The following is a 25716-nucleotide window of genomic DNA, read 5'->3' as shown; positions in this document are numbered from 1 at the left end:
GTAGCAGGGACGGGAAGGACACTGCAGGTGAAAGGGACTTTTTTTCCCCCTAGTTTCAGTGTCTTTTTTCTTGTTGCTACAGCGTAAAAGCCAGTGGGGCCAGCAGGAGACCCAGTGACACACAGTCTGAGAAGTTTCACTGTCACTCCAGCAGTGGCCTCCCAGGGTATTTCACCAGCACTCCAACTGCTTTGCCAGGGGGACCCAAGCACCCCAGCAAAATGCTACCCCATCCAGTGGCCTCGGTCATACCCTCCCCAATGAGTTCTTAACCTGTATGTCTTCCTTGGATAATTTGCCTCTGCTCTAGAGGTAGTGCTTTCTCCCTATAGCTGTGATTCCTGTGTCTTTAGAGTTCTCTTTACAGTTAATTCTCTCTTAGAAATTTAGTCATCTCTATGCTAAATTTTCCCCGTTCAAATTACTGGTGTGGTTTCTCTTCCAACTGGACCCTTCGAACAGTAAAGTAGGAAACAGCACAGCACAAGCCTTTCCATGCTTCTCACCCTTCACAGCTGACTTTCACTGTCTCCTTTGTCTTCTTGATTCACTGCAATCAGAAACTTCATTGATAAATTCCTAACTGTCCAAAAGTCATCTTTCAGACCTTTTCTCTGTTAATTGCTTCTCCCTGATACCTACCATGTTTCAGACCATTCCTTTTGAAGCCAATATGGTTCTATACGGTAGCAAGAGCTACCATGTTGGAGTTGGACAAAAGTGCTTTGAAGTCTCAGCTCTGTCAGTTACAAGCCTGGTGACCGTAATCTTTGTGAGCCTTGGTCAGCCTTCTCATCTGTAAATTGGGGAATAATGATGTTGATACGCAGGTCACAGATTATTTTAAAGAATAAATATGGTAATTTAAGTAAAGCATCAAAGCATAGGGCCTGGCAAATAGTAAGCGCTCAACAAATGCTGGCTCCCGTATGTTAATGGCCCTCCACCATCCCCTCCCCAGTGGATCCTAGGCTCCCTTCTACAGCACCTTCCTTGGGCAATGTTACCTCACAGGAGACTCTTAACTACCACCCACTTACTCCGTCATGCCTTCTAGATCTATCTTCCTCCGAGACCTCTCTTCTAACCCAGCGAGGGGTCTGACGTCACCTGAGCACCTTATCACACCTACAACCCCCTTGCGAACCCCCCAACACTGAGCACTTTCTCACCTGCACCTCCATGTGTCCTGGCCACAGCTGACCAGCCAGGGACAGGCACTCCAGCAAGAGCTACACCTCGAGACCGGCCACAGCAAGCCTCCACCCAAAGCTGGGGGTCTCTCTACTGACACCGTGACCCTGGAGACCCAGTAGTCCCTCTCTGTGGGCTCTTTTAGTGTGAGACAGACAGGAACGTGGTATGCGCAGCCAGAACTGAAAGAAAACAAGAAAAGCCAATTTGCAGATCCCTCATGGCAATCACGCCTAGGGGTAGGCAGTGGCATTGAAGAGAAGGAGAGAGAGTCACAGAAGCAGCAGAGATGTAGCAAAGCCCCGTTATCGGGAGTGGAGTTCCCATAGAGCCAGCAGCAAAGGACACCCCGTGTTGGGCAGCTGGAACGGCTGGGGGCTCCTGCTTGTCGTGAAGAATGTGCCACAACTCCAGGGAGCCTAGATGCTGAGGTGACTTCCTGTCTCTCCTACTTCCCATTGCTTCACTTCACTCATTCATTCAGTCTCTGTCACTCTCTCATAGAAATAGCTTTATACAGCTTTTTCCCCCGACTGTAGTAGGAGATGCTCATGATCATGGTCTTTACCATAAGTGCTGCCACCTGAAAAAAACCTGAAAGGGTCTTCGCTCCTTACAGCCTGAAGGGGCTTAACATCCCAACAGAGCTTCAGGCTTGTCTAGATCCATCTGCTAAACTGACCACAGGAGACCCTTTCCTGGATGTCCACTGAACATGTGCATGAATGCATACACACACACACATGCACGCACACGCACACACACACACTAGCAGGGGGATAAAGGAAGAATGAGCCAGGACGGGACACAGTAAAGAAGCAGCTAGAAAGGCAGGTAAGTGCCTTAAGACAAGGCACTGAGCAGATGCCAGTAGATTCAAGCTCTGGTTCTCAGACATCAGGGGGCATCAGAATCACCTCAATGGCTTGTTCAACCTCATCTTGCTGGGTACCTCCCCACCCGCTGCAGAGTTTCTGATCCAGCAGGTCTGGGTCCAGGCCTGAAAATATGCAGTTCTAACGAGTTCTCAAGTGATGCTGCTGTTGCTGACTGGGGAACCACACTGAGAGCCACCAGAGTTTCAAGAAGAAGTGAATGGCTAAGGAAATCGAATACCTCAGAGGCTTGGCGTGAAGTACCGGACAGATTGAGGAAATGTCTGTGCTGTCAGTTCAGATAGTAATTTCCAGAGAATAGCAGATTGGTGGCTTCCTGTCCCCTGAAAAAATACCAAAAAAGCTATTCCTGTCCCCTGGGAATACCCCATTGTCAAAAGCTGCAGGCAGCGTGGGTGAGCCCTCTTCATTAAAGCTGTCATCAATCACACTGCCCCAGTGCCCAGCCCTGACTAGGACAGTCGCAGTGGGTTAGCGGGTCAGTCAGCGTTTGTCACCCTCAGCATCCTGCACTTTTAACCAAACCCTCAGGTCAAAAGCCTTCAGTGCGATAAAGGCATTCCTAGTCTGAATCCACATTTCAATAGAACAGAAACTGAAAATAAGCAAAATCACTTTGAAAGGTGATTAAGAGAGTCACCCCTTGAAAACAGCTATCATTTGTCCATCATCCAGGTTAGAGGTCAAAATAGGAACGAGGAAGCAAAGGCTCTACAGCTCCCTCAGACGGACATTTTAATTTCAATTCTGTCCCCACTTTAGAGCACATTTCATTACTTGCTGAATATGGGAAGTTATTGGTTGCCTACCGTTTAGTTTCCTAGAGTTGCCATAGCAAATTAACACAAAACAGGTGGCTTAAAACAACAGGGGGACTTCCCTGGCGGTCCAGTGGTTAGGACTCCGTGCTTCCACTGTGGAGGGCCCAGGTTCGATCCCTGGTCGGGGAACTAAGATCCTGCAAGCTGTGCAGCACGGCCAAAACAAAACAGAACAAAGCCCAAATCAAGGTGTCAATAGGGCCACACTCCCTCTGAAACATGTAGGGGAGGGTCTTTCCTCACCTCTCCCATCTTCTCGAGATTTGCTGGCCATCCTCGGCATTCGCTGGCTTGCAGCAGACATCATCACTCCGGTGGCTCTTAGTCATCACGTGGCATCTCCCTGTGTGTCTCTGCCCTCTCATGGCGCTCTCCTCCTCTTATGAAGACACCAGTCATACTGGATTAGGGCCCACCTAACGCCAGTATGTCCTCGTCTTAACTAATTCCATCTGCAAGGATCCTATTTCTAAATAAGGTCACATCCTGAGGTAGAGGGAAGGGGGAGGGGGGCGGGTAGGACTTCAACATGTCTTTTCTGGGAGGACACAATTAACCCATATTATCTACCCAGGACCCTTTACTCTTTCCTGATGAAACTCGAGTTTTCCCAGGATTTCCCTGGCAGTCCAGTGGTTAAGACTCTGCGCTCCTAATGCAGGGGGCCCGGGTTCAATCCCTGCTCAGGGAACTAGATCCCACATGTCGCAACTAAAGATCCCACACGCCACAACTAAGGCCTGGCGTAGCCAAATTTATCTAAAATCAAAAACAAACAAAAAACCCAGGTTTTCCCAAAAGCATGTTAACTGATACAACTATGAACAAAAATATCCAAGCTGAGACTGGGAAGACCCTGCCCATGTGGCAACTGCTTGTCCCAACAAGTCATTCCTGTGCAAAAAATAGGTACTTGGGGTAACCCACAGACTGTTCTCTTGAAGAGCTTACGGCTATGGGGACTCTGGGCAAAGTGACAAGCCTTTAAGAGATGGGCACATCAGAAGGCCATATATAGTCGTGGCACGTCTCAGATCATTAGTGCGCCAATTACCTGCTTTCCTGGATTTATCCCCATTAGTTGGGGGAAGGTTGATCCTTTAAAAAAAAATCTACCTAAGCTCTTGTAATAAAGCCTAACATATAATAGGCACTTAAACTGCATAAATTTTCAAATATTGTTAAATATGTTTATTTTGCTAAATCCTTTTTCTGCCCCATTGTGAGCAGTTATCTGCCTATGCCACAGAAAGAGTGAGAAAGTATTTTACTAAAGGAGCAGATACTGGTTTTCCCAACTAGGAACCGAGGAAGTGGATGCAGAGCCTGAGGGACAGCTGTGGGTGCTCAGGCTGGGACCATGTTCAGTGTTTTTGCAAGTAGATTAAATAAGACAAAGTGGCAAATGCTGACGCAGAAAATGCTGGAATGTTGGCAGAGAGTCTGTGTTTTTCCTCAGGCACCAAGAAATAGTGGGTCCCCAGGGATTTGGATGGGGCTCAAGTGGCCTTGGAAGGAGGTCGGGTAATAGGATGACTTTAGCTCAGCCCAGGAAAGACAGCGTGGACCAGACCTGCAGGGGTTTGACCCATAAAGTTGGGTGCAAACTCAAGGAGACTTTCATGGACCCACTTACACATTGCAAAACAGATATGCTAGGAAAACTGCTAAAGATTTGGAAATGGGCAAAAGAGATTATTAGTATCCTTCCAATAAAATGCTGGGGTGTTTTCCCCTGACCATAAAGGAGTACCAGATCCTATAAGGGTGTGTGCACCTCTGACTGTCTTTGATTGGACTAGTATACACTTCTGTAGAGATAGAAGTAAACTTGTAGAAAATGGATAGTCAGGCAAACGTTTCCTGTCTCTAGCAATGCCAATGAGTCCTGTTCACAGTAACACAAAAGAATCTTATCCAGTAGAGAATATAAATCCTTGTAAGTTTCAATCTCATTTGACCTGGTTATAACCTCTTACTTGTTCTTTCACTAATTAATAAGTTAACTAAAATCTTTAACATGCAAGCAGTTTATATTTGTCTGAGTCACATTTTACCTTTCAGGATATTATACTTTAACAGTTAAAGAGGTAAATAGGAGTAAAGTGAGGATGGCATGGATGTCTGGAGTCTCAAAGTTTCAACATAGACGTAGTAACTATGGAGAAAATCAAGCCAGTGTTGGGGAGGGATGAGAAAGTAACCTGTTGGGGAAAAAAATTCAAAAGCGGTGAAGTCTGTCATTGGACCTTTCCGATTCTCTTTTCTCTAACCTCCTAACACCCTAACTTTCCTCATCTTGCTGACCCAAGGCTATATAAATGTCCTCTCTAGAGACCCCACCAGGGTATGAACCCACCCCTCCATCCCCAAGATCCAAAATTCCTTTTTCCTTTCCCAGCAAGACCCTCTGCCTAACTAAGAGGTTGAAACTGAGTACAACTCCTCAAGGGTATTTTTTTCTTTCCTTTTTGAGAAAAAAAATTTTTAATTTTAGATTTATGCCAAACTGGTGAAACTGTGGTAGAATATATAACACGACAGCTATCATTTTTAAGAGTACAGTTTAGTGGCGTTAAATACATTAAAAATACTGTATAAATATCATCACTATCTATACCTAAATTTTTATCATCTTCCCAAACACCAACTCTGTAGCCATTAAACGATAACTCCCACCCCTGTTAAGTCCTACCCTACTTTCTGTCTCTATGAATTTGACTACTCTAGGTACCTCATATTAATGAAATCATACAATATTTGTCCTTCTGTGACAGGCTTATTTCACTGAACATAGTGTCTTCAAGGTCTGTCCATGTTGTAGCATGTGTCTTAATTTCCTTCCTTTTTAAGACTGAATATTCCACGGTATGAATATACCACATTCTGTTTATCTGTTCATCTGCTGGTGATCATTTAGGTTGTTTCCACCTTTTGGCTAATGTGAATAATGCTGCTATGCATTTTTTCTCTTCTTTTTACATTACTTGGCCATAAGAAGTTTTAAAAGCTCTCTCACTGGGGCAGTGTGTGCAGTTTGAAGACTAGGAATTCCACTTTGGCTTGCCCTCATCTTCTCACAAACCAGGATCTGCAACCTGGCATCCTGCTGCTGAAAGACGGCTGCCCTCCAGCATACTTTCCTGCAGCACATGCCAAGGAATGCTTGCTACCTTCCCTCGCTCCCCATCCTATTAGCTGGTATATTCGTTTTGTACGGCTGCCATAACAAAATATCACAAACTGGGTGGCTTAAAAAATAGAAATTAATACCCTACAGTTTTGAGGCCATAAGTCCAAGATCAAGGTGTTGACAGGTTTGGTTTCTCCTGAGGCCTCTCTCCTTGGCTTCTAAATGACTGTCTTCCCTCTGGGTGTGTCTGTGTTCTCATATCCTGTTCTTATAAGGACACCAGTTATATTGGATTAGGGCCCACCCTAATGACCTCATTTAACTTAATTACCTCTTTAAAGGACCTATGTCCAAATACAGTCACATTCTGAGGTACTGGGAGTTAGAACTTCAACATATGGATTGGTGGGGGGGACATAAGTCAGCCCTAAACAGCTGGTTCAGGGTTGAACCAGATTGACAGCATATCACTCTCACACACACTGAAAGTTTTTTGTTTATTTATTTATTTTTTATTTGACTGCACCATGTGGCACGTGGGATCTTAGTTCCCCAACCAGGGATAGAACCTGTGCCCCCTGAATTGCAAATGCGGAGCCTTAACCACTGGTCCACCAGGGAAGTCCCAACCCTGAAAGTTTTTACTCTGCTGGTTTGATGAAATTGGGCTTATGGAATAGGTGAGCACTTTTATTGACATAGCCTGGAATCTGCTTAGTGGACAAAAAACCACTTAAGACCAAACCAAAACTGCAGAAATCCCTAGAAGGAAATTTCATTAACTTACTGACTCAACTGCATCTCAGGACAGGGTTTTCTGGCTGCTTCCTAAGAAGAATGTCAGGATGCTGCCAGCGAAGGTGGTAATGGGGGTGGGAAGGAAGCTGGTTGTGGACTTTGTGATTTGGGGTAAACTGCTTAACTTACTGGGGCTTCAGTTTCCTCCTCTGTGAGAACGAGGGTCTCTTTAGGCCCTTCCTGAGTACTCAAACATGGGCATCACCTGGAGCTGGTGAGATGTGCAGAATCTCTGGACCCATTCCAGGCCCGCTGAATCAGAATCTGCATCTTAAGATCTCCAGGTGACTCACAGGCACATGGAAATTTGAGAGGCACTGATGTAAGACTTGCTGGGTCTGGCAGTCACAGAGGGAGATCAAGGAGCCAGTCACTATGAAACAATTTCTCCCCTCCTTCATTTCGTCCCCTCAGATAGCAGGCTGGAGGAAAGATGTTCATCCCTGCTTCTAAGCTGCTGGGAATAAAGGTAGGAAAGGCTCTTATTCTATAGGCAGCTGTCACCCCATTCAGAGCAGAAAATACGGGTTCAAACGCAATGCCCCCCGCCACTTGCTAATAATCCTTGGCTGAGAGATTTAGGGAATGAGCAAAGACCAACAGGATTACTGGGTTAACTTCAGAACTCCCCCCCACTCCACCCCATCTCCACCCTGCAATCTGACATAGATTCATGTTATAAAAAAGGAGAGCTGAACTCAACAGTAAAAAACAATCCAATTCGCAAATGGGCAACAGACATGAACAGACATTTCACCAAAGATGGCAAATAAGCACATGAAAAGATATCCATTATCAGTAGCCGTAGGGAAAATACCAATTAAAACCACAATAAGATGTCACTACAGGGGCTTCCCTGGTGGTCCAGTGGTAAAGAATCTGCCTTCCAACGCAGGGGACACGGGTTCGACCCCTGGTCGGGGAACTAAGATCCCACATGCCGCAGGGCAACTAAGCCCGTGCGCCGCAACTACTGAGCTCACGTGTCTCAACAAGAGAGGCTGCGTGCCGCAAACTACAGAGCCCACATGCTCTGGAGCCCGTGCATAACTGCAGAACCCACATGCCCTGGAGCCCACGTGCCACAATTAGAGAAAGAAAACTCACACGCCACAACTAGAGAGAAGCCCGCGCACCGCAATGAAGACCCGATGCAGCCAAAAATATAAATAAAATAAAATAAAATAAATACAAAAAAAGATGTCACTACATACCTATCAGAACATAAAACAATAGTGACATCAGCAAATGCTGGTGAAAATGTGGAGAAACTGGACCTTTCATATGTTCCCAGTGGGAATGTAAAATGGTACAGCCACTCTGTAAAACAGTTTAGCAGTTTCTTATAAAACTAAACCATTAAAAAAAAACTAAACCATTTGACCCTGTGATTTCATTCTTGGGCATTTATCCCAGAGAAATGAAAACTTATGTTCACAAAAAAACCTGTATAAAAATGTCCCAAGAGGCTTTATTCGTATCAGCCCCAAACTGGAAATAACCCCAATGTCCTTCAATGTGGGTAACAAACTCTGGAACATCCACCCTCTGAAACTTTCTCAGCGATAAAGAGTGAACTGCTCATGCACAATACGACCGGGATGAATCTTCAGAGACTTATACTGAGTGAAGAAAGCCAGTCCCAAAGGTGACATACTGCTTGAGTCCATTTAAATGATATTCTTGACATGACAGAATTACAGAAATGGAGAATGGATTAATGGTGGGAGGAGGACGCGGGAGGTGAGGATAGCTATACAAGGGCAACCTGAGGGATCCTTGTGGTGATGGAAATGTTCTGTACCTTCATGTATCAATGCCAACGTCCTGATTTTGATATTGTGCTATGGTTTTGCAAGATGTTATCACTGGGGGGGAACTGGGCAAAGGGTACGCAGGGTCCATCTGTGCTGTGTTTTACGATTGCATATAAATTTACAATTCTCTCAAAAGAGAGAAAGAGATAAAGAAATAAAAAAGAAATTATTCTTTAAAAAAAAAAGAAGAAAGACATAGTGACCTGGGTCCTGGTCCTCATTAGAGAAATGTGCTTCAATTCTTTGCCAGTTGAGGAATTCTGGTGCTTCCGCTGGGTGTGAGTGGGAAGGGAGACGGTCAGAGAAGGGGAAAAGGAGGACTTTTTTTAAAAAAAAATAAATTTATTCTATTTATTTTTGGCCGTGTTGGGTCTTCGTTGCTGCCCCTGGGCTTTCTCTAGCTGCGGCGAGCGGGGGCTACTCTTCATTGTGGTGCGCGTGCTTCTCATTGCGGTGGCTTCTCTTGTTGTGGCGCACAGGCCCCAGAGAACACGAGCTTCAGCAGTTGCAGTACGCAGGCTCCAGTAGTTGTGGCTCGCGGGCTCTACAGCGCAGGCTCAGCAGTTGTGGTGCATGGGCTTAGTTGCTCTGTGGCATGTGGGATCTTCCTGGACCAGGGCTTGAATCCGTGTCCCCTGCACTGGCAGGAGGATTCTTAACCACTGCGCCACCAGGGAAGGCCAAGGAAGATATTTTATTTATTCTCTAGAAAGCCCTACATTTCTGGGCTAAGTAGACAAGTGCTTGGACTATCCTTCCTCAGCAAATAACTGGTTGCCAAAGTCCAGCCAAACCTCAGAACCCGCCAGAAATCCTAAGAAACTACAAAACAGATCTTCTGTGCCCTCGTGGGCACCACATGTCAGAAGCCCTGTTTGTCAGCAGGATGGGCCTGGGGGACACTGCTCTGCAGCCTCCAGATGTGGGAGAAGTCTGTCTGGGGTGTTCCTTCAACCACACACTACCAGGAGGCTAGGCCTGGCTCAGCTGTTCTTTCATCAAGGCCCTGGGCAGCTTCTAAGACCTGCCTTTGGCTGAGGGCCTCATCAAATCCCACTTGAAGACAAGAGGGAGTTTGTGGGACAGGTCATCTCCCTGAGGACTGCCGGGTGCCCAGTCGGAGGGTTCTGGAACTTCCCTCCCACCACATCCCTTGGCATCCCACCTACTTGAGTCTTGCCCCTTCAGTGTTTACAGGGTGCTCACAGACCAATGGAACTTCAGCTTCTTGCCCTGCCCGGCGCAGACAAGGACAGTAAAGGCATGAGCCAAGGGCGACACCTTGAGCTGCCCTGCAGTTCACAGTGCAAGTGGCAGGATGACGGGAGTCAGGCTCCATGAACGGAGAGCAAGTCACTGTCCTCCCTTTTCCTCCCCGCCTTTTTCTGTCTCAAAGACAGTTGCCGTTCAACTGCCACACCCTCTCCTGTATTTTATTCATGTTTTCTGTTCACCAGAAAGCCAGCAGATTGGGCTCCTCGATCAGCAGGCCCCAGTCAATGAACATTGCTGTGTCAATCTCCAGTGGTTTCCACCACCATCCCTTGCCTTCACTCGAGGGGCCTGGGGCTCGCCTCCACCGCCCAGTCGGCAACTGAAACCCTCAGAACGCACCACAGGTTAGCTCCTTCTTGCCGGGAGCAGGATCAGGGTATATGGGCCCCCCATCTCCCAGCAACGCTCACATCTTCCAGCAATTTCTCTCCTTCCTATAGCGGCCACGTTACGATTTTAAGAAAATAAAGAGTAATATGCTACTCTGGATAACGCACACATAGAACATCTAGAAAAGCTGGTGAAATCAGGATAAAGATTGCAATGCCAAACCACTGTGTTTATGTAACTAGAACATTGAGAGGACCAGAGGAACTGTGGCTTAACGTAAAATGACATCCTTACCCAACTCCCATTTAGCCTTTCATCATTTGCTGACAGAATTTCACATACGTTTACTCGCACATACCTCATAGCAGCCTGAAGATTAAATATTTGAATGTAAGTGCAAGTCAGACGGGATCAAAGGAGATTTTACAGATTTTTCACAGCTCTGAAAGGTAGGCTGCATCTTCCAGTGGAAGAGGGCAGCCCATGGGCACTGTGTAGGGTCTGCGCTTCCTTCCCTCGGGGCGCATTTCACCAGCAGCACCTTGGGCTTTGGTTGGTGGGGGTCGCCACAGCTTCCTGGGACCATCCTAGGAGGCCAGGGCGCAGCAGGGTGAGCCTGGGGAATTGCCGGAACCTGGAGCCTGAGCTGGGAGTGTGTCTGAGGCACCCGTGCACCTGGGCTTCCGGCCACAGCCTAGGACAGTGAGGGAGGACACGGGGAGTCCCTTCAAACCCCGGAGGGGCTGCTCCAGAGCGTGAAGTCAGCCACCTCGGGGGAGCAACGACGAGGTGCCGAGAAGGAACTACTCCCCAGCTGTTCACACCGATCCTTGGATTTCTTTTCCCCTGGGAAACAAAGCTCATTTCACTGTTACATGGTTAAAAATGCAACCACCCTGACATGGATGTAAAAACAAACAAAATTCACACCTGAGGTAGAAATAAACCACATCGTGGCTTCTTCTGAAATTAAGCTTTGATAAGACTGGGTGGGGAGCGTAGGTGGAGAGAAAGCCGAGGAAGGGCACCCAGCTCCTGAGGCAAACGGTGCACGTGAGTGTGTGTGCACAAGTGCACATTTTAGCCAGGCATCAGGTTGTTTTTAAGTCCCTTTTCCAGAGATCAGTAACAAGGGGCCACATTTCTGCATAGCAATTCGTGGAATCAGATGCTGCCTCCATGATCTGGGATCTTTTACTAGATCTCTTGTCATTGTGTACTATCTCTGGGCAGTTGAGCTGGAGCAACTACCCAGCTATGGGACAAGAGAATTTTCTCTTCAAGTTTCTTTCCCCAGACAGATCCTAAGAGGTGCTCTGTACCACTTTACAGATTTATTAAATGTCAACGAGGTGACTTTTGTAACAGTGATGCTTTGTACTAATATACCAAACATACCCAGCCCAAGAAAAATACAAACTCCACAGCTGCTTTCTTAAAACTCTCACGCCAATTCTGAAACCAGATACTATTTTTTTTTCCAGATACTATTAATATTGTCAGTTAAATAGGAATCAAAAAAGAGGTTTCAGGTAGGTAAATTAAAAACGAAGTTTCAGTTTCTGGAAAGAAACCGTTAACAATGATTGTCTCCAGGGGAGAAAAGTCAGTGACTGAGGATAAAAGCAGACTTACTTTTCTCTATATTCTCTTGTCCATTTTGAACTGTTTACCATGTGCATGGATTACCTATTCCAAAGAAAAATTTGTATTAAAGTAAGTGAAAATTAAATATTCAGAATCTAAACTGAAACTGTGAATACAGACTATCCCTGTTAAAGTGCTTTTTCTTAAACCTTCAAAATAAAGGGAAACAAGCTCTGCTATTTAAAAAAGCCCTCCCTCCTGCACCCCCCCGCATTTCAATCGCTGTGTATAATTCCTTTGAGGAGCAGAGTAACCATGTGTGGGAGTTAAAAATGCATTTAATCATTTCCCCCCAAATTTGACAGAAGTGTGGCAAGGAGGGCCATCTGTTTTATTTGAATAAGAAATGACCCAGCATTCTGATTTCAATTAGCCTCTTTGTAGCTTTATGTCTGAGCTGGTTCCATGGGTAACAGTTCAAACTAAGTGTAGAGAGAAGTTGGCCAAGTTCTGCCAGTGCTGATTTGTTTTAACAACTGTCAATGAACATAGAACAAGTGTACAAGACAATGTTGCTGGAAGCACATTAAAATGCAAAATTTTACAGAATCAAAACTCCACATTCTGGAATCTGAGAGCTAAATAAAATACGGAAATAGTGTCTTTATATCATTATATCAAATAATTTAAATATTTAAAATCAATATCACTTAATTCTTAGTTTCAAACAACAAATATACGCCTACGACATGCAAAAGTCCTGTTATGCCGTGGGCCTGAACCGAAGATGATACAAGTAGTGGTTCCTGCCCTTGAGAAGTGTGTGATCTATCTGGAAGGATAAGTCTGCAAAGTTATCCAATAATTTGAGTAATATTTAAGACAATAATAGAACTGTCAAACATCAACATCAGTACTGAAAATATTATTATGAATTCTGAGGACGGAAAAGGAATACTTTAGTCAAAGGCTTTATATTGGAAGGGACACACACGGCAGGTTTACAAGGGTGGGTGCACTCCCTCTAGAACGGTCAAAGGTAACCCAATGATGCAACACTGCATTGGTGATGGTCCAAAGCCACTCCCATAGCTCTAAGGAAGCCAGCCTGAACCTCAGCTCCAGTTGTCACTGCCTCCCAGGGTGTGTTTGTCAAAAACACCAGATTTCTGGGTCCCCATCCTGCACAGGCTGACTGCCCAGTTCTCTGATAAATTCATGTAATGGGTCTCAAGGAAGTCATATGAATGGGGGAGGGGGAGAGTCATTTTTGATGGCAGCTAGTTTGTGCAATTACTGACATGCAATTTACTGGAAGTGTAACTGATCCACACTTTCCCACGGCACTCAGGTGTCCCCAGTCCTTACCATCTGCTTTCTTGATGTCCTGAAAGAAGGTTCTGTGACCTCAGTTCTGCAGCTTCAACAGTTTCTCAACATGTCCCTCCTTAAGGAGTCGGCCAGTTCTCCAAAGCCACATCATCCAGGGCAGAGGAGTCATGGTGGTGATGGCCACTGAGAGGTGACCCTGTGGCAGGGCCCTGGCTCAGCGGCAGAACCACAGGACGGATTCCGAGTCCCCAGCTCCTTCCACCCGAGCACTGCGGAAGCAGGAAACAGGGAACTCTCCACAGTGCGGCTAACCCAGCCCCACCTGCTTAGTTTACTGCTGTACATGAGACAGTTCCAGTCAACATGCTGCAAAATGGTTATTTCTTAACTCTAGGAAATCCAAATTAAGACAATGTAATCATAAAGAAGAAGAATTGCTAGTCATTGTTAATGTACAGATCATAAAAACTGATTTTTAAAAAAAATTAAAAATACTCTATTTTGAAAAACAGGTAAAAAATATGAAATTCTTAATGGTAATGCAGTAAGGCTCATATTAACTACTATACTTACATAATTTATCTGGCTAGATACGCATGATTAAAATTTCTGTTACTGCCTAATAGTGAAAATTTTTAGTTTTGTTACAAAGCCCAGGAGACTGGAATTTCATTTAGCTCAAAACTCAGAAAGTATTACATTAGCAAAAGTCAGTAAAATCTGATATGAGTATAAATCATTAAAAACACCATTGGTAAATGGATTTGTATTTACAGAATCTCCATGAATATGCAATGAAGACGTTTTTACAATATTTATTAAGATAACAATTTTATAAATTGAAAGACTCAGAGGCACATAGTTTAAAAGGCCAATACCATGGGAATAATGAAGTCAACACAGAAAAGAAGATATGAACAGTTACAACCAAGACAAGATTTTTTTAAAAGCCACATCCCCCAATACACATCATACGAACTATCCTTCAAAATTACCATGATAAAAAGTTACTTCCTTCAAAGAAAAATAATTCTTTCCACCTACCAAGCCTAGAAAATCCTATTTACAATGAACTGTCCTGTATTTCATCAGTATTGTTTAATATGGCCTCTTCTATTTTGTCACTAGAAGTACTGAAAATTTTATAGCTATTATATTTACAAATACACATAATATTTAAATTTGCTCTTCACTGAGAACAATTGAATATATACTTAATCAAATCACAATACAAATGTTTTAGTGTTGATAATACATTCTGTGGAGACAGGTGTATGAGGAGAGCTGTATTTAGAATTATGTTGTTTCTGAAGGATTACTAGGCCAGTAAGTCTGATAAAACTCAAGATAGTCACAACAACAGGTCTTCATTGATGAAGAATTTAATTTATTTCTGTTTTAACTGGACACACAGGGCTTCTTCAGTCAACCTTCACCACACTGTATATTTTGGTAACAAACCAAAAGCATGCAAAGAAGCCAATTGTTCCTATAAAAGAAAAAACAAAAATAAATCCCTTTTCGAAGGCAGCTTCATGATTTACACAAAAATACAGGCTTAAAATGGCTGGTTCCTTAAAAAAAGCCACAAAACTATAAATCATTACTTAACAGGAATATCCCATAGATCCGTGAATTTTTTTGAAAAATACAGAACTATAAACTACAGAATAATTCAAATAAAATTTCTTACAGAAATTGATAGAAAAAAACTTTTTATTCTATAAGATTATTGAAAGCTTTCTGTAATATATTCTTTTTCTTATTACATGGAAAAGGCTAAAATTGAAGATGAAAAGGATGCCAATTTTACTTTTCTATTTAAGAATATTTTCATTTTTTTCCCCACGTCTTTTTTGGGAGTATAATCGCTTTACAATGTTGCATTGGTTTCTGCTGTATAACAAAGTGAATCAGCTATATGTATACATATATTCCCATATCCCCTTCCTCTTGAACCTCTCTCCCACCCTTCCTTAAAAAACTAAAAACAGAACTACCATACGACCCAGCACAGCAATACCACTACTGGGCATATACCCTGAGAAAACCATAATTCAAAAAGAGACATGTACCACAGTGTTCATTGCAGCACTATTTACAATACCCAGGACATGGAAGCAGCCTAAATGCCCATCGACAGATGAATGGATAAAGCAGATGTGGCACATATATACAATGGAATATTACTCAGCCATAAAAAAGAAATGAAATTGAGTTATTTGTAGTGAGGGGGATGGACCTAGAGTCTGTCATACAGAGTTAAGTAAGTCAGAAAGAATATTTTCTTATCACAAAATGGAAAACTGCCATTTAATTAATTCAACATATGATATGAATGGCTTAAATATCAGAATATCAGATTCACAGAGTAATTAAATGGGGATATTTTCTAAGTACAGTTAGCAGGAATGATCAGTTTTCAAAGAATTATAATAAAATAACTCAAAAAGATTTTACAATGTGTTGAAAGTGATATGATTAGAATAGTAACAAAGGCACACCCCCTCTGAAATGAGAGGTGGTGTGGTACTGGAGGACAGAGCAGCTCTGTCATGAGCTGTGTGTATCATCTTTGGATTAGACACATGGAATCTCCAAGCCCATTTCTTTATCTTATTTAAGAGGGATAATTTTATCTGCCCTATCTCCATAGACTGTTATTACAGTAAATGAGATGATTCATGAAAAAATACATGCCTTAATTTTCAGGTATTTTCATCCCTCTAGATTCCAAAAAATCTGAATGCTAGATAGGTGACAAAAATGAGGCTCCAAGGGGTTACGTAACTGTTAAATGGCCTGTGGCTGGTAAGAAAGGCCAGAATTCAAATTCACTTTTTCTGACTTCAAGTGTAGTATTCTTTTAAACTATACCATGCTTAGATTTACTAAACATAAATTCAGAGACTCTGTTTTGCAAGAGAACATATATTAAATTGTGAAACTAACCCTTTTTTTTTTTTTTTTTTTTTTTTGCGGTACGCGGGCCTCTCACTGTTGTGGCCTCTCCCATTGCGGAGCACAGGCTCCGGACGCTCAGGCTCAGCGGCCATGGCTCACGGGCCCAGCCGCTCCGCGGCATGTGGGATCTTCCCGGACCGGGGCACGAACCCGTGTCCCCTGCATTGGCAGGAGGATTCTCAACCACTGCGCCACCAGGGAAGCCTGAAACTAACCCATTTTTAAAGCTGAGGCATAGCTTTTTTTCCAAGATTACCCCCTGAGAAATAGTCAATAGGTAGGGGTGCAGAAGAATACAGGAGGAGATATATACATGCCCCTTGTGGAAGTTTTATCTTTAAAGTTCCAACAGTTTTCACCATTGTTTTAAATGTAATATAAACAAAGTATTAAAGTAGATTTTCTAAGTCAAGAGACTATACATGGGCCATTACTATAGAAGTTATGAATGTTATTATTCTCACATCATACATGTACCGAGTACCTACTCTGTGCATGTCATGCACACTGTGTGTGTGTTTTGGAGGACACACAAATACACCTTTTGGATATTCAAAGGGTCATTATTAAGACTTGGGAAGAGGTTGGGGTTAATTTCAGAAAAGTAATAGTGAAAACATAAATATATTTAAACAATCTTATGGTTAGCAAGAACTTCAAGATAATAGAAGGTATTTTAAGATGAGAAAAAACATTTTATCATCATACTAGCAACCCTAAGAAAGTTAAGTTTATTTTGTTCTTAACAAAATACTTCTAGTATTTTATTTTGTTCTTAATATTGAATAGATATAGTGTACATACTAAAAGTGGCATCTTTCCTTATGTGACAGAACAATTATTTTGTCTTGTATAATAGACTGACTTAAATAAAAGGTGTCAGTCCAGAGTCCTGAAATAAATATGGATGTCCCCACTTTAGAAAAATGCAAGACACTGAAAGGGCGCAGCATTCCTATGTAGAGAATCTTTTCCACAAAGTGAAATACACTAAAAGTTACTGGCTTAACTGGTTGATTCAATTTGATGTGGCTCCAGAATTTAGATTACAAAATTTGTTTTACTCTCAGTAAGTAAAAATATGATACTTTAAATATCAAGAACAATAAAGTTCAGGTGATGGTTAAATTATCTTTATAACATATGCCTGGAAAAACAACAAGACATTCACCAAGATCGTTATTTTTTGTGTGTAGCAAGGAATAAATTACTCTATATATGTATGCATGGACACAAATACAGATGCACAAGAACAGCAATCCTTGTTTCACAGGCTATTACTGTTTTACAGACATTTATTAATTACGACTTATGGCTATGGACCTAAATTTATCACATAGCATCAAGATATGCACCCCCCAACTCCTACCCCACTATGTCTGACCAATGAATGACCTGCAGTACAGAATTGATGTAAGTGCCTAAAGCTTGTTACATACTGACATAGCAACAGGGGTACTTAAAAACTCTACCTAATTTTCTTAAATGTTAACAGATGAGTAAAAAATAGAAAAGTTCTAATTTTTTAGAAAGTTTTTTTTTGGGACTTCCCTGGAGGTCCAGTGGTTAAGACTCCGTGCTTCCAGTGCAGGGGGCACGGGTTTGATCCCTGGTCGGGGAACTAAGATCCCACATGCCGTGAGGCCAAAAATAAAAACTTAAAAAAAAAAAAATTTTTTTTTAAGTTTTTTTCTTTTGACTCCTATATTTCTTCACATAGCATGCAACACAATCTTAGATAAAATTTTAGATGTACATTTTTTATGACAAAGAAAGGTCCCCCCAATCTTTTTTTGTGTGTGTAGCCCTTCCACAAATGCTGACCAAGCACCCACAGGGCTCTGAGATACAGAAAACTTACCTAGGTGGACAGAGAAGATATACACATAGAAATACCAATATAAAGCACACTGTATCCCATTAGGTACTTGGATTTTAAAGTGGAGATATAAACCTGTTGTTTAAAACTTCTGGAATAAGGGATGTCCTCTGATTATCTTTTCTTGATATCATTTATTCTCAATCTCATCTTGACTTCACTGCCTCAATTTCTACTTACTCCTAAACTTAGGTAGTTAGAGCTTTTTATGCTATTTCTGAAATGAGCAGAAGCACGACTGTTCCACTAAGAGATTAACAGGGGAAAACCTTGAGAACTACTGGTTGAGATGCCCCTGTACTTGCAGCACAACAATGGACCCCGTTTAGTCTTCTCCCTTAGCTTCTGTTTTCTCACCTTCGGTTTACCGATATTCACCTCACAGGGAGGCAGACCAAACTATGCTTAGCTGCGCTCAAAACTAAATACAGGAGCACTAAGTAGCCACAAGCTTTCATGTAATTGTAATTTGCCTAAGAACTTGTAATTTGGATGCAAGTTAAAATAATTGTAATCTGCCTAAAAACTTATTAACTAAAAATAACTCGTTCTAATTCTTACCTGTAAAAAGAAAGAAGATCAAAACCATTATCATGGTATAACCAAAGTACAGAATTGTACTTGCTGTTCCTGTGATTTGCAGTTTTGAAAAGAAGTAGTGTATTGCATATATTAAGAAATAAACTGCAGTAAAGCCACTGGTAAGGAATGAACGCCATTGCCAATGATAATCCTGGGTAGAAAAGAAAAAAATGAAAGATCAAGAAATACTTTCCAATTAATAGATAACATGCACTGGAATAAAGTTATAAAGCAAACATAGCTAAGTGAAATAGCACCCCAAACCTAATTTTTGCTATTGGTTCCAGTCTCTTTCTCACACTGAACTTTGCCAATTTCCCTCCTCACTAAAGGTGCTGAGAAGCACCCTCTACCTTTGAAGGAACTACTTAAAGACTGGCTAAAAACGTTTAGAAAAATCTTAAACAGTTTATGAATAATGAAGCATTAGGCTGTATTTTAAAATGTATGTTTCCCAAAAAGAAAAGAAATATATGAAGAGCTTAGTTACATAATTCAAAATTAGTATTACTTATAGTCTAGTCATCTCTATATTAGGAAGAAGATTATCCTCAAAAAAAAAAACCTGGTTGAAACCCATTTTTAGTTATTACTTACAATTTATATAAGGTAGGTTTTTAAATACAGCTTCTCTTACTTTTACATAAAGTGGCTTACAGCTTAGCAAGAGATCTTCTAAAAGATACTTCACTATCTTACCCTTTGGAATATGTAAAAAATATATATATTTCAAAAGCACACCAAGATTAGAAAATCCTAAAGAATCCACACATGAAAACTACTACAACTAATAAATGAACTCAGCAAAGTTGCAGGGTACAAGATCAACATGAAAATCAGTGTTTTCATATACTGACAATGAACGATCCAGAAAACGAAGTTTAAAAAATTATTCCATTTACAGCAGCATCCAAAAGAAAAAAATACCTAGGAATAAATTTAACCAAGGAGGTGAAAGACTTGTACACTGAAAACTACAAAACACTGCTAAAAAAAAATTAAAGATGATTTAAATAAATGGAAAGCCATCTGTTTTTATGGATTAGAAGACTTAATATTGTTAAGATGGCAACACTCTCCAAAGCAACCTACAGATTCAATGCAATCCCTATCAAAATTCCAACAACCTTCTTAGCAAAAATGAAAAAGCCAATCCTCAGAGTCATAGGAAATTGCAAAGGGCCCTAAAGAGCCAAAATAATTTTCAAAAAGAAGAACAAGGTTGGAAGACTTACCCTTCCCAATTTCAAAACGTAATACGAAGCGATGGTAATCAAAACAGTGTGGTGCTGGCATAAAAACAGCATATATACCACTGGAACAGAATTGAGACTCCAGAAATAAACCCACACATCTATGGGCCAATGTGTTTTCAACAAGGTTGCCAAGGCCATTTAATGAGGAAAGAATAATTTCTTCAACAAAACGTGCTGGGAAAACTGGATAGCCACATGCAAAAGAATGAAGTTGGACCCCTAACTAATACCACATACAGAAATTAATTCAAAATGGATCAATGATCTAAAACTATACACTTGGAAGAAAACATGGGGGTAAATCTTCATGACCTTGGATTTAAGCAATGAATTCTTAGAAACAAAAGAAAAAAGCAGATAAATCAGACGCTCTAAATTAAAAGTTTGGTGCAAAAGACATCATTAAGAAAGTGAAATGACAGCCTACAGAATGGGAGAAAAAATTTACAAATCATATATCTGATAAAGGTCTAGTATCCAGAATATAGAAAGAACTCTAACAATTAAACAAAAAGATAAACAACCCAACTTACAAATGGGCAAAGGAATTAGACATTTCACCAAACAAGATACCCAAGAAAATATGCTCATCATCATTAGTCACTGGGGAAATGAAAATCAAAACCACAGTGAGATACCACTTCACACCTTCTAGGATAGCTATAATTTAAAAACCCAGAAAATAGCAGGTATTGGCAAGGATGTGGAGAAACTGGAACACTTGTGCATTGCTAGTAGGAATGTAAAATGGTGCAGCCACTGTGGAAAAAACAGTCTGATGGTTCCTCAAAAAGTTAAACAAAGAATAACCGTATGACTCAGCAATACCACTCCAACATATATACCCCAAAGAACTGGAAACAGGTACCCAAATAAATATTTGTACACAAACGTTCATAGCAGCACTATTCACAATAACCGAAAGGTGGAAACAAACCTAATGTGCATCAATGAATGAATGAATAAACAAACTGGAGTACATCTATCTATGCAATGGAATATTACTCGGCTATAAAAAGGAATGAAGCACTGATACATGCTACAGTGTGATGAACCTTAAAACATTCTGCCAAGTGAAGGAAGCCAGACACAAAAGTCACACATAATGTATGATTCCATTTACATGAAATATCCAGAACAGATAAGTCTGCAGAGACAGAAGCAGATAGGTGCTTGCCAGGGTCTGAAGGGGAGAGAAGAACGGGAAGTAACTACTTAATGGGTATGGGATTTTATTTAGGGTTGATGAAAATATTTTGAGACAGAGAGAGTGGGTGCACAACACTGTATATGTAGTAAGTGCCACTGAATTGTTCACTTTAAAATGGTTGATTTCATGTTATGTGAACTTAACCTCAATTTTTTAAAAAAGTGTCTCAAGTTTAACAAAGTCAGATTTTATCTCCTGTATAGAAAACAACTATAAAAGAATGATTTAACACAATCTAACTCTTTAAAAGTCACCTAAGGACACCAACACACATCATCATGTTGCCAAGTATACAACTCATAACAATGTAATCTCTGAAATGTTTTAATGAATTTTTCCACTTAAAATGTTTATTTTCACTAATTTTTCTACCAGTGTCTGTATCACAAAAAAAGAATATTAATTTTAAAGTCAGACAGTTAAAGAATAAAAATTCAGCAAAATGTGTTATTCTCAGGAAATTAACATTTTAAAGTTAAGCTCTAAATAAATAAATATACTGAATTAGGATACTATCTCAATTCAATCTTAAAGAAGGCTACATTCAATTTAGGAATACACATCAATTTCTACCTTAATAACACATATTTACAGAAATCACTTCAATTACAGTTAAGTCCCCTACATATGAACCTTCAAGTTGAGAACTTTCAAAGATGCGAATGTGCACCTGGTTCCAGCAAGGAACCAGCACCTGTGCCATCAGCGTCAGGCGTGAGTGAAATTGCAGCTTGCCCTCCATCTCCTGTTGCTGACGATCCTTCAGCTCTACCATCTCCCCGCTCCTCTCCCTCCTCCAGTCAGTAACTCTCCTTGCCTGTTCACTTGATGCCAGCCCTTGTACCCCAACTGTTGTACTGGACTACTGTACTTTTCTAGGTGCTGTACTGTAAGATTAAAAATGATTTATTTATTGTTTGTTTTTCATGTATTATTTGTGTGAAAAGTATTATAAACCTATTACAGTACAGTACTATATAGCTGACTGTGTTAGTTGGGTACCTAGGCTAACTTTGTTGGACTTATGAACAAACTGGACTTACGAATGTGCTCTTGGAACAGAATTCGTTCGTATGTAGGGGTCTTACTGTAATAGTATTCAAAGTGGCCTTACGCCAAAATTATAAATACTGTCCACAAGTTAACGTAACTGAATATTGCTAATACATACCTCTGCACATAGGTGGAAATAGCAAAGAAGTATAGTTGCTTCAGAACAGGTAATAACCAAAATGATAAACACCAGGAACAGGAAGCCAAACATGTAATACATCTGGTGTGACCTATAATCAAACATGTCAAGATGAAGCTATAAATATTTTCTCTTTGACACAGTAAATGACACAATCTTCTTCTCATTTTTCTTGAACTGAAAATGTTTGCTTTTTCTTCCAACTAATCAAAGACAAATTCTCATAGATTTTTTTTTTTTTTTTTTTTTGCGGTATGCGGGCCTCTCACTGTTGTGGCCTCTCCTGTTGCAGAGCACAGGCCTCTCACTGTTGTGGCCTCTCCCACTGCGGAGCACAGACTCCGGACGCACAGGCTCAGTGGCCATGGCTCACGGGCCCAGCCGCTGCGCGGCATATGGGATCTTCCCGGACCGGGGCACGAACCCGTGTTCCCTGCATCGGCAGGCAAACTCTCAACCACTGCGCCACCAGGGAAGCCCTCTCATAGATTTAGACAGTGATGGGGCGGGGGCGGGGCAAGGGGAGGAAGGATGCAGCAGTGCTACTGGACTCTGCCTTCCTGTTCAGGGAGAACCTAAAACTCTTATTTATTCAAATACACTTAGCCCATCTGTCTACTGGTGAGTCAGACAAATTTGATAAAAAAATTAATGTGAAGACAGAGCCAAACTAAGAAAAGGTTACATTTGGTACATATTGTTTCTTATCATATACGATAAAAATCAGTTGAATTTGGAAAAAACACTAACGGTCAGGAATGAAAGACAAGTTCTAATCACTAAAAAGCTCCAATCTAGTTCTGACAATGCTACCTGGAACCTTGGTACTTTCTGTAACATATGTCAATGTGATCAAATAAGGATCATGATATACTGCAATGTACACACCCTAACAGTGAGGCTCGAAATTGCCACTATGTGCTTTTCCATTCGAACAAGAAATCAGAGAATGAAGGGACCTTGGGATAAGAAACGACTTTGTGATTTTTTCCCCCCTTTGGCTGTACCATGCGGCTTGTGGGATCTTAGTTCCCCAGGCCCTCAGCAGTGAAAGTGCAGAGTCCTAACCACTAGACCACCAGGGAATGCCCAAGAAACGACTTTGAGAGTTGTCTAGCTCAACCCTTCCTCCAATGCTGGCTTGAATACCCTCTATCAAGAGCTCAGAACATCTCCTCTGAAGCACTACAGATGACTTATTAAAGAGCATAGATTTGGAGAGATTTAGGTTAATTTTCTGCCATATAGAAAATGTAGCTCTGTGACACAGGCAAATTACTTAACCTCCAAAATCTCATTTTCACCTCTGTAAAATGGGATAATACCCACTTTACAGAGGTCTGAGAATTAAGTAAGAAATAATAAGCACTTGATTAATAATAACTTATCACAATTATTCTTTCTCACACTGAAAAGATAACCTTTTGTCTCTTAAGATTTCTGATAATTGGAGAATAGCTTACATTTATAAGGTATAAATAGTAATCCATATAAACAAAAAGAGAAAGCTAGTACTACATATAATGGGAATGGGAATAAGAGGACTTGACTTAGTCCTTAGCTTACCAAATACTATTCAGAATGAAGAAAAGCTGTATAAAGATGCATCCAAAGGGCAAAATCCCTCCCATGATAATACCAGGTAACGGCTTTGTATAGAAGGACTGCTCAGGAATTTGACGTGGAATCTGATTGGTTCGAACTGGGTGTTCAATGGCCTTCAGAAAAAAACAAAAGAAAGGATTCATAATTATATATCTATAATCTAGTACAGAAAGGAAAAAATTCTTCTCTGTAGTAGATTATTTGCCTGCTTTTTCTCAGCTTCCATGCTGACATGAATGGCGATACAGTCTACCTGAGTCATCCAGGTGACATTTGTATTTAGAAGCAACAAACCAGATACCATCAGGTACAAAATTCAGTCTGTCTTCTGGAACAAGCCACCACTGTTTCCAGCAGTGATCCAATGACTAATGGCTTTAGACAAAGTAAGAGAAACACAGAAGAAGATAATATAGTACTCAGAAAATAGTACTTAATAAAAAGGTAGAGTTAAGTTTTTCCTTTTAATTACATACTTGCTGTAAGAAATCAGCTGGTTCTGAAACTGTGGTCGATGTATTTTTTTTGGAGATGGACAATGTCATCTTTATTAAAATTGCTCAATTTTACTAAGACTTAAGAACACGAAGAAGATAATGAATGGCTCTATGAAGCTTTATAATCCTAAGTTATTGGTGATGTTCTCAATTATTCTCCCTTTCATAACACATTACATGGTAGTATAAAAACAAATGGAACCTAAAGTACCTAAACATAGTTACATAAGAGGAAAAAAGAGTACATATGCAGAAATTCATTTCCTTGCAAAAAAGTTCAAAAACATACTTCTATAGTTTTTGTGATGACATATCAAAATTTAAAACTTGATATTCTCATTGAGATTATACTCCTGTGGACTAGATTATTTTACATGTAGGTACATGTGTATATAGGCAGAGACCCACTAAATCGTTCAATTTTTATATTTTTAGAATTTTAAGTACTTATTTAATCTATTTAATTAAAAAAAATTCAAACCATATCAGTTTACTACTTATGCTATATAGATTTTAAGTCATGAATTAAACAAAATGCCAAAGAACTGAAAAATCTTTTAGTAGCCTGGCATGGTAGGTGCAGTGGAGACTCTGAAGTCTCTTAAAAGTCAAAGTAGATAAGTTTCTTCCAAGGTTTTTCCAGGTCCCCTCACAAAGTGTACTACACTACGTAATTTCTCTTAACCTTGTGGAGATACTTCAGGGGAGAGCAAAGATAGTGAAGTGGAGTTAGAGGAGGACACTGAAGAATTCTCATTTTCCTCTTAGCGTGAGGGTAGAAAGGGGGCAGCAGAGGTGGAGACCGAAAGACTGGAGGGAGGGACTGAGACTTGATTATAATATTTCTTAAAATCAAATATTAGCAGGTAAGCATATAAAATTTATTCCAAAGCTACATATTAAAAAAATTGCTACTCTTACTGTATAGTCACTTTTCTTACAGCTTCACTTCCTAACCCATATTCAGTTTTACCCAGTTTACTTAGTTAAGTAATATAGATTAGAAACACTTATGGCTAAGAAAAAAATGCATGTACTTTTTAGGTTAAAAAAAAGCAATAATTTATTTTTAATGTAACACATTCAAATTTTTCATTAGTTTAAATTAGTATTTCATTTCCTATTAATCCATTTTAGTTTCCATTTCCATTTACTTACAAAACTTTGAAATCTAAGTTTATATCCATAACCTCTCTCTACCACACTCTTCTGAGTACTATTTTAAGAATGACTGCAGTCAAACTAGGAAGTCATCAATTTTCTATGAAATCCAGATCCCACAGGACTAGTCTGTATCTTTTAGATACCTATGTCTTTTAAGGTGGCATATGCTAACTTCCACACTTGA

General features: G+C 40.7%; 2 protein-coding genes across 2 annotated transcripts in view; both read right to left on the bottom strand.

The window, feature by feature from the left end:
- Nucleotides 1-13982: 13982 nt before the first annotated feature.
- The window catches only part of TM9SF2 (transmembrane 9 superfamily member 2), a 58933-nt gene continuing 47199 nt past the window's right edge, over nt 13983-25716 (bottom strand). Inside the window, exons 14-17 of the mRNA XM_032610718.1 lie at nt 23833-23984; nt 22246-22357; nt 18588-18759; nt 13983-14672 (exon numbers count right to left, since the gene is read on the bottom strand). Coding sequence (XP_032466609.1) covers nt 14605-14672; nt 18588-18759; nt 22246-22357; nt 23833-23984 — 504 coding nt within the window. The 3' untranslated portion in view covers nt 13983-14604. The remainder of the gene's footprint in view (nt 14673-18587; nt 18760-22245; nt 22358-23832; nt 23985-25716) is intronic.
- The window catches only part of UBAC2 (UBA domain containing 2), a 286963-nt gene continuing 275230 nt past the window's right edge, over nt 13984-25716 (bottom strand). The window contains exons 32-35 of the mRNA XM_032610727.1: nt 23833-23984; nt 22246-22357; nt 18588-18759; nt 13984-14672 (exon numbers count right to left, since the gene is read on the bottom strand). The gene's annotated coding sequence lies outside the window, so the exon portion shown is untranslated. The remainder of the gene's footprint in view (nt 14673-18587; nt 18760-22245; nt 22358-23832; nt 23985-25716) is intronic.

This window comes from Phocoena sinus, chromosome 18, assembly GCF_008692025.1.
Source record: "Phocoena sinus isolate mPhoSin1 chromosome 18, mPhoSin1.pri, whole genome shotgun sequence".
Lineage (NCBI taxonomy): Eukaryota > Metazoa > Chordata > Mammalia > Artiodactyla > Phocoenidae > Phocoena > Phocoena sinus.
The sequence above is the reverse complement of the archived record's forward strand: the minus strand, read 5'-3'. Positions and strand labels throughout refer to the sequence as shown.